The sequence below is a fragment of the Phascolarctos cinereus genome, unplaced genomic scaffold, assembly GCF_003287225.1.
Source record: "Phascolarctos cinereus isolate Bilbo 61053 unplaced genomic scaffold, phaCin_HiC Scaffold_2;HRSCAF=192, whole genome shotgun sequence".
NCBI classification, from domain to species: domain Eukaryota; kingdom Metazoa; phylum Chordata; class Mammalia; order Diprotodontia; family Phascolarctidae; genus Phascolarctos; species Phascolarctos cinereus.
The window spans coordinates 224,458,386-224,475,167 of NW_027555625.1; the positions used below are offsets into that span (position 1 = coordinate 224,458,386).

At 39.1% G+C, this 16,782-nt stretch overlaps 1 protein-coding gene across 1 annotated transcript in view; it reads left to right on the plus strand.

Annotated features, from left to right (window-relative positions):
* EPHX2 (epoxide hydrolase 2) overlaps nt 1–16,782 on the plus strand; it is an 86,635-nt gene that overhangs the window by 17,676 nt on the left and 52,177 nt on the right. The window contains 4 exon segments of the mRNA XM_020983976.2: nt 6,615–6,737; nt 11,861–11,903; nt 11,906–11,934; nt 14,231–14,326. Of these exon segments, the coding sequence (XP_020839635.1) occupies nt 6,615–6,737; nt 11,861–11,903; nt 11,906–11,934; nt 14,231–14,326 (291 nt within the window).

Sequence of the window (16,782 nt, forward strand, 5' to 3'; positions counted from 1 at the left end):
CTTCCCAGGTTTTTCTGAAACCATCCTGCTTGTCATTTTTACAGCACAAAACTTGTTCAGCTGTTCCCCAATCGATGGGTATCCCTTCAATTTCCAACTCTTTGTTACCACAAAAAGAGCTGCTATAAATATTTTTGTGCCAATAGATCCTTTTCCTTTTTCTTTGATCTCTTTGGGATATAGACCTAGTAATGGTATTACTGGGTCAAAGGGTATACACAGTTTTATAGTCTTTGGTCATAGTTTGAAATTGTTCTCCAGTTCAAAGTTCCACAACATCGTAAAGAGAAAGTAACTATTGAAGTTGGAGTTAAGTAAATAATTGTCTATCAAAATGGGAAGTGGACAATAGAAATTATCGACGCACTGATTACAATAATTTGGTGCAAAAGTCCAAGCAATGTAAATAAATTGCCACAATATGGAGACTAAAAGAGCCCATAAGGCTCTGACTTACTTGCCAGATGGAGAGAAATGGCTACCAAAGTCAAAACTAGACATATAAACTCATTTGTAAAATCTAATGAAAGATACCATCTATTATCTAATGAAAGATAATAGATGATCATGGGCAATGTGTTTTCATAAAGCAGAGTGAAGCAGCCACGGGGAAAACAGTCTTATAGTCCAGGCCTGATTCTGCCTGGTCTTGTACTTCAGGTTTGTGATTACAAAAAAACAAGACACTTCGTAGGAGGCAAAAACTGTTCAGTAGGGATACTGCATTGATTCAGCTGAGCATAGCTTCCCTGTTTCTGTGTTGGCCATGTTGGTTTACTGGTCAGAAGCCTGAGGAGAACCTCCCAATTCCAGGTAGTTAGGCCATCAGGAAGCTTCATCATCATCAGTGGTTTAAGCTTTAGCTCCCTGGATTAGATGAGTCCTGAGGAGGTTTTCAATACCTTTTAAGGAAAAAAAAAACCTAACTAGCCTGTATGGAGGAGGGCCCTAGGAAGAGATAGCCCAGCCCTAGGTGACAGGGCCTTTGAAGATATGGCTTCTGTCAAATCAAGTTTGGCAAGACATCCAACTTAGCCAGGGGCTCTTAACCTGGATTCAACTAACTTGTCTTTTTAAATATTTTGATAACTATATTTCAATATAATTGGTTCTCTTTGTAATCCTATATATTATATTTTTGCATTTGAAAAACAGTATTCTACGAAGGCGTCACCAGACTGCCAAAGGGGTCTATGACAAAAAAACAAAATAAAAACAGTTAAGAACCCCTGAACTAAACAGAGTCATGCTTAGAGTATTTAAGAACGAAAATAGAAGTCAGACAACAAAGAGGATAAAAATGGAAAATATTTATAAAAATTATTGTAACAGTCTTCTCCATCACAGACAATGGAAACTACCACACTTCAGCCCTAAGACCATTGTCCCAGCTGTGCTTGTAGAAAAAAATATGAATGACACTAAAGAGAACAAAGATGGGAAAAGCACTCCAATTAGACTAAATGTGTATAGAAGGGATATAGGATAGAGTTGAGACAATTGTGAGAGTGTTGAAAGATTGATATCTGGAAAGAAAGACACCAAGGGAATGAAAAATCTTAGACTTTATTAATACTGAAAAAGGCAACCAAGAGGACTACCAATATGTAAGCTACTCTCTCATGTATACGAAATCTTTATGAAAGTCATTTCGCTTTGAAGAAGAACAGTAACAAACCATGTCACCAAGGAATTTTGTGATGGGAAGAGCTGATAGTCTGGTCACATGCAAGGACAGAGGGTGATAGATGAATAGCTAGAGTTCTCCATAGGCACCCTTACAAGGTCCAATATAGGGGACAGCTAGGTGGTGCAGTGAATAGAGCACCAGCCCTGAAGTCAGGAGGACCTGAGTTCAAATCTGGCTCAGACCAAAACACTTGACACTTACTAGCTGTGTGACCCTGGGCAAGTCACTTAACCCCAATTGCCCAAAAGCAAACAAAACAAAACAAAAAAACCCCAACAAGGTCCAATATGTTGGGGATCACCTGCAGCAAACTTCTGAGAGGACATGGACAAGATCTGCACAGGATGCGCAGGTATGGATAGGATGTGGTCTTCATCATTGGATGGAATTTCTGAATAGATGAGATCACAGATCCATTTGTGTGTGGAGTATCAAGTGAGAAAACGGATGTAAAGTGCTATGGAAAACTTAGAGCTCTATGGCTATCAACGACAAGACATGGGCAAATTACTTTACCTTCAAGTTAATCCATAGTGACCTGTCCTGAATAAACCCAACCTCTATCTGCTTCACCTGTAGAATGGTGATCAAAATAGCTCCTGCCTCTAGGATTATTGTAAGGAACAAGGGAGATAATATTTATAAAGCGTTTAGCTCAGTGCCTGCTACGTAGTAGATGCTTGACAATGCTTACGCCCCCTCTTCCTCTCTCCCTTCCATAGGGGAAAGGAGTGTCTTAAGCAGATATTAGAAAAAAGCTTAATGGTCTCTTCCTTATTGACATAAGTAAAAGCAGTAAGACTACTTCTTCTCTTCCTCCTATTTAGAAAAGGCATAATTAACTATGTAGAGTTGATTTCAGATAATATCTCAAAGTGGGGTTCATGAAGACATAATGGATGTGTGCCACAGATTCTGCTCTCTTAAGTACTGAGATCAGTCCATTCCCAGCTATCCTTCATCTATACCATCCCTGAGATACATACTATAGTTCATCCTTGCTGGGATTTTTTGAATAGCAGAATGATGTGGTAAAAGAGATGAAGTGGATAAAATTTTCGGAAGGCCCGTAGGCTAGATTATTTGGATTACCACTGATAGAAAAATTGCGAGGTAGTCTATATTCCCTACAGCTTGTTTGCTGTTCCCCGTATACATCACTCCATCTCCAATCTCCATGTCTTTGCACAGGTTGTCTCCATGCCTAGAATTTTCTCCATCCTCACCTTCATGTCATTTAACTACCAGTCCAGTTGTTAATTCTTCCCACTGCCATCCTGAAATGGCAGTGGGGGAGAGAGGGACTGTACTTGTGATTTAATTCCTCCTGTTGAGAAAACTCCATTTATTAATGTAAATGTATACCTTCTTGATGAGTTATTGTCTTAGAGAATTGCCTGGTGAAGTGACTTAGCCAAAATACCAGGGCTAGTTTGTCCCTGACTTGGGAGTTGAAACCAGGTTGCACTTAACTCCAAGACTAGCTCTCTAGTCACTATGCCATGTTGCTTTCTATGAGCCTGGCCTAAAGTAAACACAATATATAGATGTGGAATTGAATTGGAGCCAATTTTGATCAAAGAAAAAATAGCCTTTTTGATTTAGCCCTTATGGAGGATTTTTTTTAAAAAAAATCCTTAATTTATTTAAGTACTTAGGCATTTATTTATCATTTTTGACTGTTTCATTGGGAGGGATTATTCTTACTGCTTTTTTTTTTTTAAAAAAAAAGGACAACCTGAGAGTACAGCATAGTTTCTACATCAGACTCCAGAGCAGGAGTTCTTAACATTTTTTGTCATGATTCCCTTTCACAGCCCGGTGATACCTATGGACCTCTTCTTTTTTTAAATTCAAACAATTTTTTTCAAGCATTCTCTCTCTCGTCCCCTCTACCTTTCCCCACCCCCATCCACCACTGATAAAAATAAGGGGGGGGAAAAGACCTTTTACCGACATGTTTAGCCAAAGAAACCAAATTCCTGCATTGACCATATTAAAACATCAACAACAACAACAAACTGTATCTCAGTCTGTCCTCTGAGACCATCACCTCTCTATAAAGGGCTGGCAGCCTGTTTCATCATGAGTCCTCTGAAATTGTGACAGAATTCTGAAGTCTTTCATGGTTAATCGTCTTTACAATGGTGTTGTTATTGTATAAATTGTTCTTCTGGTTCAATTTATTTCACCCTTCATCAGTTCATACAAGTCTCCCTAGGTTTCTCTAAAACCATCTCCATCATTTTTTACAGAATAATATTATATCATACTCATATATCATAACCAGTTCAGCAATTCTCCAATTGATGGATTTCCAGTTCTTTGCAACCACAGAGATGCTATAAACATTTTCATATACATATATATATATAGGTCCCTTTTTCTTTCTTTATTGTCTTTGGGGGTATAGACCTAGTATAAGGTCTGGAATTCCCCCGGTTGGGGAACCCTGTACCTCCCCTCTAACCGTGGGGTGTTCATTTTATACCAAAGGAAGAGGCCACGGAGCTCTGGATTGATTACAGGTAGTAGTTTAATCAATCATTATGAATACTTACAAACAGGGGCAATATTTGGTCTGGGGTGGCAGCCAGACAGTTCTGTGGATTCCTGCTGAAGAACCCCAAAATCTCCATGGTAATTATAGAAGACAGACAAAGGCAGGAGGATCTAGAGAACGCATCACTACTGATTAGTGGATATTTTTTATTTTCTGCTTAGTAACGAGCTTGAGAGCTAAGGCAAGTGTTATGTCCAGACATAAGTTTGTGTATGGATCATGTACTAGTCACATATGGGTCACAGTATTCTTGTTTTGGCTTTCCTAGGTCATAGTATCTTACATTTTGACTCGGTGCCTAAAATATAATTGTAAACAGCTCACCACATCTGGGCTTCCACCTTTTACAGAGTTTCAGGTTTTATGCCTTTTCACTTATTACTATATTTTAGGGCTTTTTCCCACTAGGAACCCTATACCTAGTATCCTCTGAAAACTGCTGATTCGTATCCTTTGACCATTTATTAATTGGAAAATGGTTCTTAGTCTTATAAATTTGAATCACTTTCCTATATATCTTAAAAGTGAGACCTTTATCAGAGGTACTTGATACAAAAGATCTCCCACCCTCTACGATCTATCTGCTTCTCTTCTAATTTTAGCTGCATTGACTTTCTTTAGGAAAAAACTTTTTAATTTTATATAATCAAAATGGTCCATTTTACCTTCTGCGACTTTCTTTATCTCTTGTTTGGTCACCAACTAGCCGTAGATCTGACAGTAATTTCTTCCTGGCTCTTCTAATTTGTCTATATTATTACCCTTTAGGTCTGTGTTATGCACCCATCTGGCATACTGTGTGAGAGGCTGGTCTAGACCTAGTTTTCTGCCGGACTGCTTTCCAGTGTTTCCAGAGGTTTTTGTTGAACAATGAGTTCTTACCCCGAGAGCTAGAATCTTTAGTGTTTATTGTGCTTAGTTGCCTTTGCATATTATATACTTAATCTGTTCAATTTTTAACAAGTACCAAATTGTTTTGATGATTATTACTTTGTAGTATAGTTTAAGATCTGATACTATTAAACCTCCTTCCTTCCCACTTTTTTTCATTAATTTCCTTGAGATTCTTGACCTTTTGTTCCTTTAGATGAATTTTGTTATTATTTTTATAGCTCTACAAAGTAATCTTTTGGTGGTTTGATTGGAATGGCATTGAAAATTAACTTAGATATTGTTTTTTATTATATTGGCTTAGCATACCCATAAACAATATTTCTCCAATTATTTAGACCTGTTGTTATATGTGTTTAAGAGTGTTTTGTGGTTGTGTTCACATAATTCTTGTGAGTGTATCTTAACCGATACAAGTATTTTATATTTTCTTTATTTTAAATGGAATCTCTCTTTCTATCTCTTCCAGCTAAATTTTGTTCATATTACACAGAAATACTAGTGATTTATATAGTTTATTTTATATCCTGAAACTTTATTGAAGTTGTTAATTATTTCAATTAGTTTTTTATTAACTCTCTAGAGTTATTTAAGTAAACCATTGTATCATCTGCAAAAAGTGACAATTTTGTTTGTTCTTTTCCTATGCTTATTCTAGTACTCTCAATTTCATTTAAAAATGGTTTAAAAACCTTTTTAAAAAACTGCTTCATCTCTTCCAAAACTTCTAGAATTGAACTTGTGTCAAAGATGTGCATTTTTTTTTTACTCTTATAAATGTTTTGAAATACTTTTCTTGTGGATTTGTGTCTTGAGCATTGATGTCACTATAATAACCGTTTATGGTGGAATTTTTTTTTATTCGCTTATTCTTCCATTCTACTTTCTGAGTTTGGACTTTATGTTAGGCCTCAGTGCATTCCTGGGGGGTGGGGAGGGAAGATGTCTGAGCTGAGCTCTTCTCCTCTGTTATTCCAGAACCTCAGGGACAGCTCAGGTTGAAAACCTGCAGGCTTTCAGTGTTCCCAAAATGGTATTATCTAGGGCAAAATCTGCTAGCTACTTTCCTAGTCTGAACTCTGTAAGTTCTTGACCTGGGTCTGATCCTGTGAAATACTCTTATTGGATAACCTCTGGTTGGAAATTCCAGTAGACGGCTGCTAAACTCAGCCACTATCAATCAGTTGTAAAGCTCTGCAGTTCAGAACCACAGAACAGCAGGCTACCCTTTGGTCTGGACTTCCTAGTTATTCCACTGGTGACTCACTGCAGGCTTCAGACTGGGCTGGATGCTGGAACTGTAGGAGATAGGCTTAGGGTGATTTTTGATTAAGTTTACTGTAGGAGGTAGACTTAAGTTGATTGATTATTCATTGTCATTTTTCTTATATATCTTTGAATTATGTTTGACAAATGCCTTTGTCCTAAAACTTTTTATGCATATTTTAACCTTCTCTCTTCTTATCTCAGGCTGTTTTCTTAGATGACACTGGGGCCAATCTCAAGAAAGCTCGTGAAGTAGGAATGGTCACCATCCTTGCCCAAGATACCAACATGGCCCTGAAAGAATTGGAAAAACTAACTGGCATGCAGGTAATTATGAGCTTAAAGCTGTCATGCTGTTTTGTTTTGTTAATCAGTCAAGTCCCTTTTTTGTGTGTGTGTGTGTGTGTGTGTGTGTGTGTGTGTGTGTGTGTGTGTGTGTGTAATGTGGTACAGTGGAAAGAGTGCTGGATTTGGAGTCAAAGGACCATGGTTTTGAATATCAGCTCTCTTGCTTGGCATTCAAAGCCTTTCATAATTTAGCCCTCTTCTGTCTTTACAATCTTCTTACAACTTACTCCCTGACATGTACTCTGATTCAGTGATACTGATCTCTTGGCTGTTCCACAGGCAAGACACTCCATCGCTCAGCTCTGGCTTTTTTTCTCCGGCTTTCCCCCATGCCTGCAATGCTCTCCTTCCTCTGCCCTGACTACTGGCCTCCCTGGCTTCCTTTAAGTCCCAGCTAAAGTCCCATCTTTACAGGAAGCTTTCTTCAACTCCTCTTAATTCTAGTGTTTTCCCCCATTAATTAGTTCCTATTTATCCTATATGTAGCTTGCTTTGTATATATTTGTATGTTGTCTCCTATTTATCTTGTGTATATTATTTGCTTTATATGTATTTGTTTATATGTTATCTCCCCTACTAGATTGTGAGCTTCTTGAGGCAGGAACTGTCTTTTAACTCTTTTTGTATCCCCAAAACTTAGCATAGTGTCTGGCACATGGTAAGTGTTTGATACATGTTTATTGAATTGAAGAAATGACTTCATCTCCTTGGGCTTTTATCTGTAAAAAATGGAGGTAGACTAGATAATCTCTAAGAGTTCAATGATCATCGCTATTACAGATGCTTCCTAGATCTGCAGACCTATCCCTAGTCTTCCTGTGTTCCAGTACAGTACTGCTAACTGCCTGAGAGACATTTCAAACTGGGGGTCTCAAACTCGACCTGCACAAAAGAGAACTTATTTTCTTGCTCCCCAACCTACCCTCCTTTCCTAATTTGTTGAAGGCACTGCTATCCTGCCAGTCACAGAATTTTGCAACCTCAACTCCTCATTTTACTCACTCCACATATCTAATAATTGCTATATCTTATAACTTATATCCCATGACTCATTTGCATATATACACTTCTCTTTATTTACACAACCAAAATACTCAGGCCCTCACCATCTCTTGCCTAAACTGTTGGATTAGTCTTCAAAGTGAACTCCTTTATTTATTTATTTATAGAGGCTAGGCAATGGGTTAAGTGACTTGCCCAGGGTCACACAGCTAGTAAGTGCTATGTGTCTGAGGCTGGATTTGAACTCAGGTCCTCCTGAATCCAGGGCTGGTACTCTATCCACTGCACCACCTAGCTGCCCCCAAAGTAGACTCCTGCCTGCTCCAAGTCTCTCCCCAATCCAATCCTTCACAGCACTGCCAAAGTAATTCTCCTAGAGCATGTCTCACCATGTAACGTCTTACTTACTGAAAGCCAGTGGTTCTCAATTACTTCAGGGATCAATTGTAAACTTCTCTCCTTGGCTTTTTATAGCTATTCTTAATCTAACTCCTTCTGTCTTTCCAGTCTTCTTACGTATTACTCCTCTCCATACATTCTGCAGTCAAACCATATGGACCTAGTTACTGTCCCCTCTGTACAACACTCCATCTTCCCTCTCCTGCCTTTGAATTGGCGCTCCTCCATGCCTGCAATGCTATCACTCCTAATTTTCCATTCTTAGAATCCCTGGCTCCTTTTAGGACTTTGCTCAAGTGCTACCTCCTACAGGTCTTTCCCAGGTCCCCCAAGGTACTGGTACCATTCTCTCTAAAGCTGTCTTCGTCAATTTTCAGTGTACCTTAGGTGTACCCATTTCAGTATATGTCTCACCCATTAGAATGTAAGAGCTTTGAGAGCAGGGACTATTTTTGCTTTTTCTTTGTATTCCCAGTGTTTTGCACCATAACCTGGCATGTAGTAAGCAAAAAATAAATGTTCATTGATTGACTAATTATTTGATTAACATTGCTTTATGAAATTAATGTCACTTCCCTAATTATTTCACTTAGCAAGGTATCTTCAAAGATTTGGCGTAATTGAATTAAGGTGGAGAATGTTTATGATGTGTTTGCAAGTGGTATTTTGAGTAACCTCCAAATGTGAGAGGCACCCCCTAGCTTCTCAGCAAAAAAGGTTAGTATATTTGAAAATATTTCTGGGGAGAATTCACCACTTCTAGTTTGCTACTCAAAATTTTTATTGCATCATGATCTGAGAAGGATGCTTTTAATATTTCTGCCTTTCTTCTTTTGATTGTGAGGTTCTTATGCCCTAATCCATGGTCCTTATTTGTGTAGTTTGTAACACTGAGAAAAAGTATATTCCTTTATGTTCCTCTTTAACTTTTTTCCAGAGGTCTATCATATCTAACTTTTCTAAAATTCTCTTCACCTGCTTAACTTCTTTTTTGTTTATTTTATGATTAGATTTATCTGATTCTGAGAGGGGAAAGTTGAGGTCCCCCACAAATATAGTTTTACCATCTATTTCTTCCTGTAACTCATTTAACCTCTCTTTTAGAAATTTGGATCTATACCATTTGGTGTATATATGCTTAGTATTGATATTATTTAATTGTCTGTGGTACCTTTTTAGCAAGATATAGTTTCCTTCCTTATCTCTTTTAATTAGGTCCATTTTTGCCTTTGCTTTGTCCGAGATCATGATTGCTACCCCTACTTTTTTTTTTTAACTTCACCTGAAGCATAATAGATTCTGCTCCTTTCCTCTGTGTGTGTCTCTCTGCTTCAGATGTGTTTCTTATAAACAACATATTTTGGGATTCTAGTTTTTAATCCACTCTGCTGTCTGATTCTGTTTTATGGATGAGTTCATTCACATTCACATTCACGTTTTATGTAATTTAGTAATTATGATTTACATTTAGTAATTATGATTACTAACTATATATTCCTTCCCTCCATCTTATTTTTCCCATTCATCTCTCTCTCTCTGTCTTTCTCTCTCTCTCTCCCTCCCTCTCTCCCTTTACCCTATCCTTCTTCACCAGTGTTTTCCTCCTGACCACTGCCTCCTTCAATGTGTCCTCCCTTCTGTCAGCTCCCCCCACCCCATTCTTGTCTCTCTTCCCTCCTACTTCCCTAGAAGGTAACACTGATTTCTATAGCCAACTGAGTATGTGTTATTCCCTCTTTGAGTTAAATGGGAGTAAAGTTCAAGTGATGCTCACCCCTCTCCCATCTTTCTTTCCACTGTAATAGATCTTTCACACCTCTTCATGTGAGATAATTTACCCCCTTCTACCTCTCCCTTCCCTCTTCTCTCAGTGCAATCCTCTTTCTTACCCCTTAATTTTTTTATATCATCCCATCAAAATCAACTTATACCCACACCATCTGTCTATGTATACTTCTTCTAACTGCCATAATAATGATATAATTCTTAAGAGTTACAAGTATCATCTTCCCCATAGGTATGTAAACAGTTTAAACCTTATTGAATCTCTTATGTTTTCTCTTTCCTGTTTATCTTTTTATGCTTCTTTTGAGTTTTGTATTTGAAAATCAGTTTTTCTGTTTAGCTGCAGTCTTTTTGTCAGGAGTGCTTGAAAGTCCTCTATTTCATTGACTATCCATTTTTTCCCCTTGAAGGATTATGCTCAGTTTTGCTGGGTAGGTGATTCTTGGTTGTAATTTGAGCTCCTTTGCCTTCCAGACTATAATATTCCAAGCCCTCTGATTTTTTAGCATAGAAGCTGCTAAATCCTGTATAATCCTAACTGTGGCTTCTCAATATTTGAATTGTTTCATTCTGGCTGCTTACAGTATTTTCTCCTTGACCTGTGAGTTATGGAATTTGGCTATAATATTCCTAGGAATTTTCATTTTGGGGTCTCTTTCAGGAGGTGATTGATGGATTGCTATTTTACCTTCTGGTTTGAGGGCATCAGGGTAGTTTTCTTTGACAATTTCTTTAAAGATGCTTTCCAGGCTCTTTTTTTTGATCATGGCTCTCAGGTAGTCCAATAATTCTTAAATTATCTCTCCTGGATCTATTTTCCAGGTCAGTTGTTTTTCCAATGAGATATTTTATATTTTCTTCTATTTTTTTTCATTCTTTTGATTTTGTTTGATTCTTGATATCTCATAGAGTCATTAGCTTCCACTTTTCCAATTCTAATTTTTAAGGAATTATTTTCTTCAGTGAGCTTTTGTACTTCCTTTTCCATTTGGCCAATTCTACTTTCTAAGAAGTTGTTTTCTTCAGTGAATCTTTTTCCATTTTTTTGTGTTTCCATTACCAAGCTGTTGACTCTTTTTTCATGATTCTCTTGCATAACTTTCACTTTCTTTTCCTAATTTTTCTTTCACCTTTCTTATTTGATTTTTAAAATGTTTTTTTCGCTTTTGACATTCTTGTCCTCTTCTAAGTTTGTGTTTTGATCTTCCGTGTTGCCATACTGTGGCTGAGTAAGATAGATCTTTCCTGCAGTCCTTCTCATTTATCTTGGGCTGGAAAATTGTTCCACCTCATCCTTTTGTGGGTTCTCTTGCTCCAGATTTAATTTTGAGGTGTGATTTAAAGTTTTAAAGGGGAATTTGGGAGAGCTCAGGCAAGTCCTTGCCTTTTTTCCACCGTCTTGGCTTTTTCCCTCCTGAAAAAGGTTTTATATTCAAACTTCATTCATTTTATTTTACTCGGTAGGAATTATTCCTTCAAGTCATTGTCTCAAATTTTTCAGATGCAATATAATGTTTTCTCCCTTTTCCACCCTTTTCCCTGCCTCCTTTTTGTCCTTTCTTCAATTTACTTTTATTTTTTTTTTTACTAACATTACTAATTTTGGTGTATTTCAATATGATAATAGTTATTTACCAAATATTTTCCATATTTCCTTGACAAACTTCTTGGATACTTCTCTGGGGAGGTATGTGTACCCCAGGTTGGAAGCCTCCTCTTGAAGTCTTCCCCAGGCCAAACATTACTGGTTCTTTTGACTAATCCTTCTATGACAGGATCTCAAGGCTCTTTGCCATCCTAGTTGCCCCTTCTAGGTTTAGAGATTTCCTAGTCAACCTCAATATCCTATAAAACACTGAGAAAACTTATGGAAGGAAACTAGGGGCTTCTCTTTCATCATACATTTGTGCTTTCAGTTTCTCCATCACAATGCGGTACGGCCTGTCGCTGTCCAGCCAAGCATGTTGTCCATGGATATGTTGAAGTCAAGGTAAGGACCAATTATTTTTGAATGAAGGGCTGAGTCAGCTCCTCACACTACATGGGCAAGAGTGAGAAATGTGAGTGTTTGTTCAGCCTGTTGTAGCATTTCAGGGACTAAAGTTTTCCATATAAGCACCAGTCACCGTATAAAAAAGGGACATGACTGATTTGGTCACATCTGAAGATGTGACCAAATCTCAAATGTGGCTGGTGCTATCAATGTTCAAGATACCCCAAAGCCCATAATCTAGGGTAGGCATACTGAGCAAGGCCAAAATATAGCTGTAGTACCCTATTTACACATTAGAGGTATAGAATTTTTGCTTTAGGGTTTCCTTCATTTATCATTGTCTAATATTCAAGCATATCATTAATTGGGAATGTGGCATATTAACAACAATAACAATGATGATGATGATGGTGATGATGGCTAGCATTGATAAGTGCCTAATTTTTGCAGAGGGTTTTTACATGTGTTATTTGTTCCTCACAACAACCCTGTGAGGTAGGTGCTATTATTATCTTCACTTTAAAAATGAGAAACTGAGGCAGACAGAGGTTAAGTGACTTGCCCAGGGTCACACAGCTAGTGAGTATCTGAGGACGAATTGAAGATAAAAAGAAAGGCAAAAACAATCTCTGTCCTCAAGGAGCTACCAGTCCAATATTTTTTCTAACTTGACAGCCAGGTTGTACAAAAGGTTATTTGTACATTTCCAGTCACTTGTCCATAGGTGCCTTCTTCTAGACATGTTTACCCAGTAACAAGATCTTACTACAATATCCTTGGATAGGAGAAAGGAGCTCTTATAGCTAGAGATTGAAATGTCTTGTTATGGACTCAGGGGAGCTATAACGTCATCAGTGTGGGCATTTGACTAGTGATATATATGGCACCCACCCAAGCCTGCCACCTTGGGTGACTGTTGCCTGTGTCCTCCCTGCAGTTCATCATAGGGGGTTTACCCAGTGTGGTGGGGGCCTTCCCCAATTTCTTTTTTCTTTTGACATTGTAAATATTCAGTTATCCATAAGTTAGTTATCCCTTCTTATCACTACATGACCAGCCCTTCTTCTTGTTCATACATATGTTTCTTCAATGACATCTTTTATGCTGCTTTGCCATACTTGGTATTACACTCTGCTCATGCCCTGTCATGTGTCTCTCCATTGCCTTCTGAGTCAGCCAACAGGCATTTATTAAACACCTAATGTGTGTCAAGCATTATGCTAAGTGCTGGGGTTATAGTTCCTGATCTCAAGGAACTCACAGTCTAATGGAGAAACAACAAACATGTGAATAACTATATACAAACAAGAATAATCATCAGAGGAAGGGTAGTAGGGTAACCATAATGTCTGAATCTTTGGAGATTATTGTACCTTATCTAGCAGCCTTGAAACAATAGAGGCATCTCTACCCTTTTTGCCTCAGTGTCCTCAACAATAAAATGGGAATAATAATAACACCCACCTGCTAGTGTTGTGAGGATCAAATGAGCTAATGATTGTAAAGTGCTTGGCAAAGTGCCTGGCATGTAATAAGTACCATATAAATGTAAGTCAATTATTATTACCTGCCTCCCAGGGTTGTTGTCAAAATAAAATGAGATCATATCTGTAAAGCACTTTGTAAATCTTAAAGCACCATATCAAATGCTACCTATTAATACTTAAGAAGGAAAGAGCACTGGATCTGGAGTCAGAAGAACTGGATTCAAGTTCTGCTCATCACTTACTACTTGTGGGACCCTGGACAAATCATTTAATTTCTCTGGGCCTCAGTATCCCATAAATGAAAGGTTGAACTAGGTAGGTGGTCTCCAAGATTGCTCTCCTTTCCCTCTCCCTCTATCTCCTTTTCTCTTTCTCTCTCTCCCCCCGCCTTCATCGCCTCTTTCTCTCTTTCTTCCCCTCTCCCTCTCTCTCCCTCCCCTCACTCTTCTGTCTTTCTCCCTCTCTCCCCCTCCATTTCTCTCTCTTGCCTTCTCTCTTTCCCCCCTCTCCCTCTCCTCTTTCTTCCTCCCCCCTTCTCTCCCTTACTCTCCTTCTCTCTTTCACTCTCCCTCTCTCTCCTCTTTTTCTTCCTCTCTCCCCCTATCCCACTCTCTCTTCTTCTCACCCTCAATATTCCCAAATGCCTAGAAATTGGGGAGGAGAAGGGAAGCGAGAGAGTGCCTTCTAGAACATACGGATGGCCAGCAACCAACTGAGGTCCAGCAATGATCTGAGAATTTGGGGACTGTGCCCTTAGTGAGCCTAAGGGCTTCTTGTCAGTCACAGCCTTCCTGTCCTTCACACAGCCTGGTGTCAAGCTGCATTTTGTGGAGATGGGGTCTGGCCCTGTTGTGTGTCTCTGCCATGGCTTTCCTGAAAGCTGGTTCTCTTGGAGGTATCAGGTGAGTCTCAGTCCAGATTTACTACATTTTGGTGGGGGTAAGTTACAGGGAAAAGGGGTGGTCTGACCCAGGATGTTGAGTAGTAAAGAGAGGGATGAGCATAAGTCAATAGGAGGGGGCATTGATCTCTACAAAGCTGGTAACGGCGTTCAGAGATGCCCTATAATCTTAAACCTGCCCCTCACTTATACAGCCATTTCCCCTCAAAATCCTGGATCCTATCATGGTTATACTTCCATCTATCTGACTCTGGAAAAGGCACTGTGACTTTAGCTTCTGTCTCTTTTTTTCTGTGTATCCAGAGTACAGATTGGTCAGGGCACATATGGAGCAATAATCCCAGGCCACATCAGAGGTGACAGAAGGAGACAAAGGAGCTTTCAGGACACAGGGTCTGGAAAACTGAGGGGCTGCAGCCTGGGTGAAGATTTGGTTGAGGAGTCTGGGGATGCTGTGTCTGATGCCTGCCAAGGGCCCTTCTGTCCTCACGCTTGGGAGTGAGGTAGAATTTGGGGATCTGGAGTCATACCAGCTACAACCCAGGACTGGGTTCTCTGATCCCCCTCATAATTTGCCTCTGGACCACCCAACATGATCTACAAATAAAGCAGGGAAGGGAGTATGTGTGTGACATTACATCAGGAAGCTTTGCTGGGTAGTTCAGCCTGACAGGAGAGGTGTGGATTTTGGTCTCTAGCCATAGAGTACTTAAGGATTCTATGGCATGCTATTATTCTCTTCTGTTTTTGACTATTCTTGCTTGATCTGCCCTCTGCCAGTCACTCATTCCTTTTTTCAGACCAAGCCCTGGGTTTTGAATGTCCCTGAGCACTCACTTCTTGGCCCTCTGCTTTTCCTTCTCTTCACAAATGTGTTGGATACAGAGAAGCGTGGGAAGACTTACATGGACAGATGCAAAATGAAATAAACAGAACCAAGGAAACAATATACAGAAGGATGACAACAAAAACAGAAACAAATGACCACTCCAAAATAATAGAAACCACTTTCTAGAAGTAGTCCATCCTAATCATTTCAGTGAATTGACTCATACATTTATATTTCCAGCCCTGACATGAGATTCAGGACCGTACCTCTGTCTTTCCACTAGACATTTCCACTTAGATACCCAGTCTTCGTGACATGGTGAAAAGAACATAGGATTTGGGGTCAGGCGTTTGGGTTCAAATCCTGGCTCTGGTACTTACTAGCTGTGTGCCCTTGTAGAAGCAATTTGAACTCTCTGTGCCTCAGTTTACCCACCTACAAAATAGAGATACAATTACTAGCATTATCTATATCACTGGGTAAGTTGTAAATCTTGAAATTACATATGTATAGACATGTACACATGCTATTGTCGCTGTTTAGTCATTTCCGTTGTGTCCATTTAGTTGTGTTCAGTTGTGACCCCATTCGGGTTTTTCTTAGCAAGGATGCTGGCGTGGTTTGCCATTTCCTTCTTCACCTCATTTTATAGATGAGGAAACTGAGGCAAACAGGATTAAGTTACTTGCCCAGGATCATACAGCCAGGAAGTGTCTGAGGCCAGATTTGAACTCAGAAAAATTAGTCTTCCTGACTTTAAGCCTGGCACTGTATCCACTGTACCACCTAAGAGACTTACATAAACACACACACGTATATGTATATACATATAGATATACATACATATATATATATATATATATACACACACATGTAGTATTAGTTCATTGTTATTATCATTCCTCTCTTCATTAAGACTTGGTTACAGCCTTCTCTGAATTTAGATAGTCTGGGCCTCAGAAGACAAGCACAGTCCATCACTGGGTCCACACCTGAAATCTTTCCAGCTTAGTAGGATTTGCTAGAGTGTGAGCTCTATGGCATTGCTGTGGAGAACCCCAGGATCTCCTCTGTCCCAAGATAGGGCATTGAAAGAGTGCTTTTTTTTGGAGATTAGAGTTGGACAACCCTTGGAATGTTCTGTAGTTCTTCTGGGCACTGGCCCTGATCTATGAGGCAGCATGGTATAGTGGATTGAGATCTGGTTCCACAGTCAGGTAGACCTGGCTTCAAACCTTGCCTCAGGCACTTACTAACTATATGATTGTGGTCAATTTGTTTATGAGACATTTAAAAAGTTCAAGAGAGATAATTTCTGGATAATTTAATAATTTTATTAACAATGCCAGCATGTTTATTAATAAAAGGATGGGTGGCCAGTTGTCTTAGACCAAAGACCCCTCATGGTAGTAGGCTCACAGTTTATATGTCCTTTGAAGAGCAGCTGTTCCTGAGGGTGGCAATCAACTCTGATTGGTTAACAATTAATGAGAAAATGAATATTACAATGACAGGGTGGGTTATATTACAATGAGGGTCTTGGGCTACATGACTTGGATCACCCGGAATCTTGGTCAAAGAGAATTAACAATTTCCATATCACCTGTCTGACAAAAGGGAGAATCAAC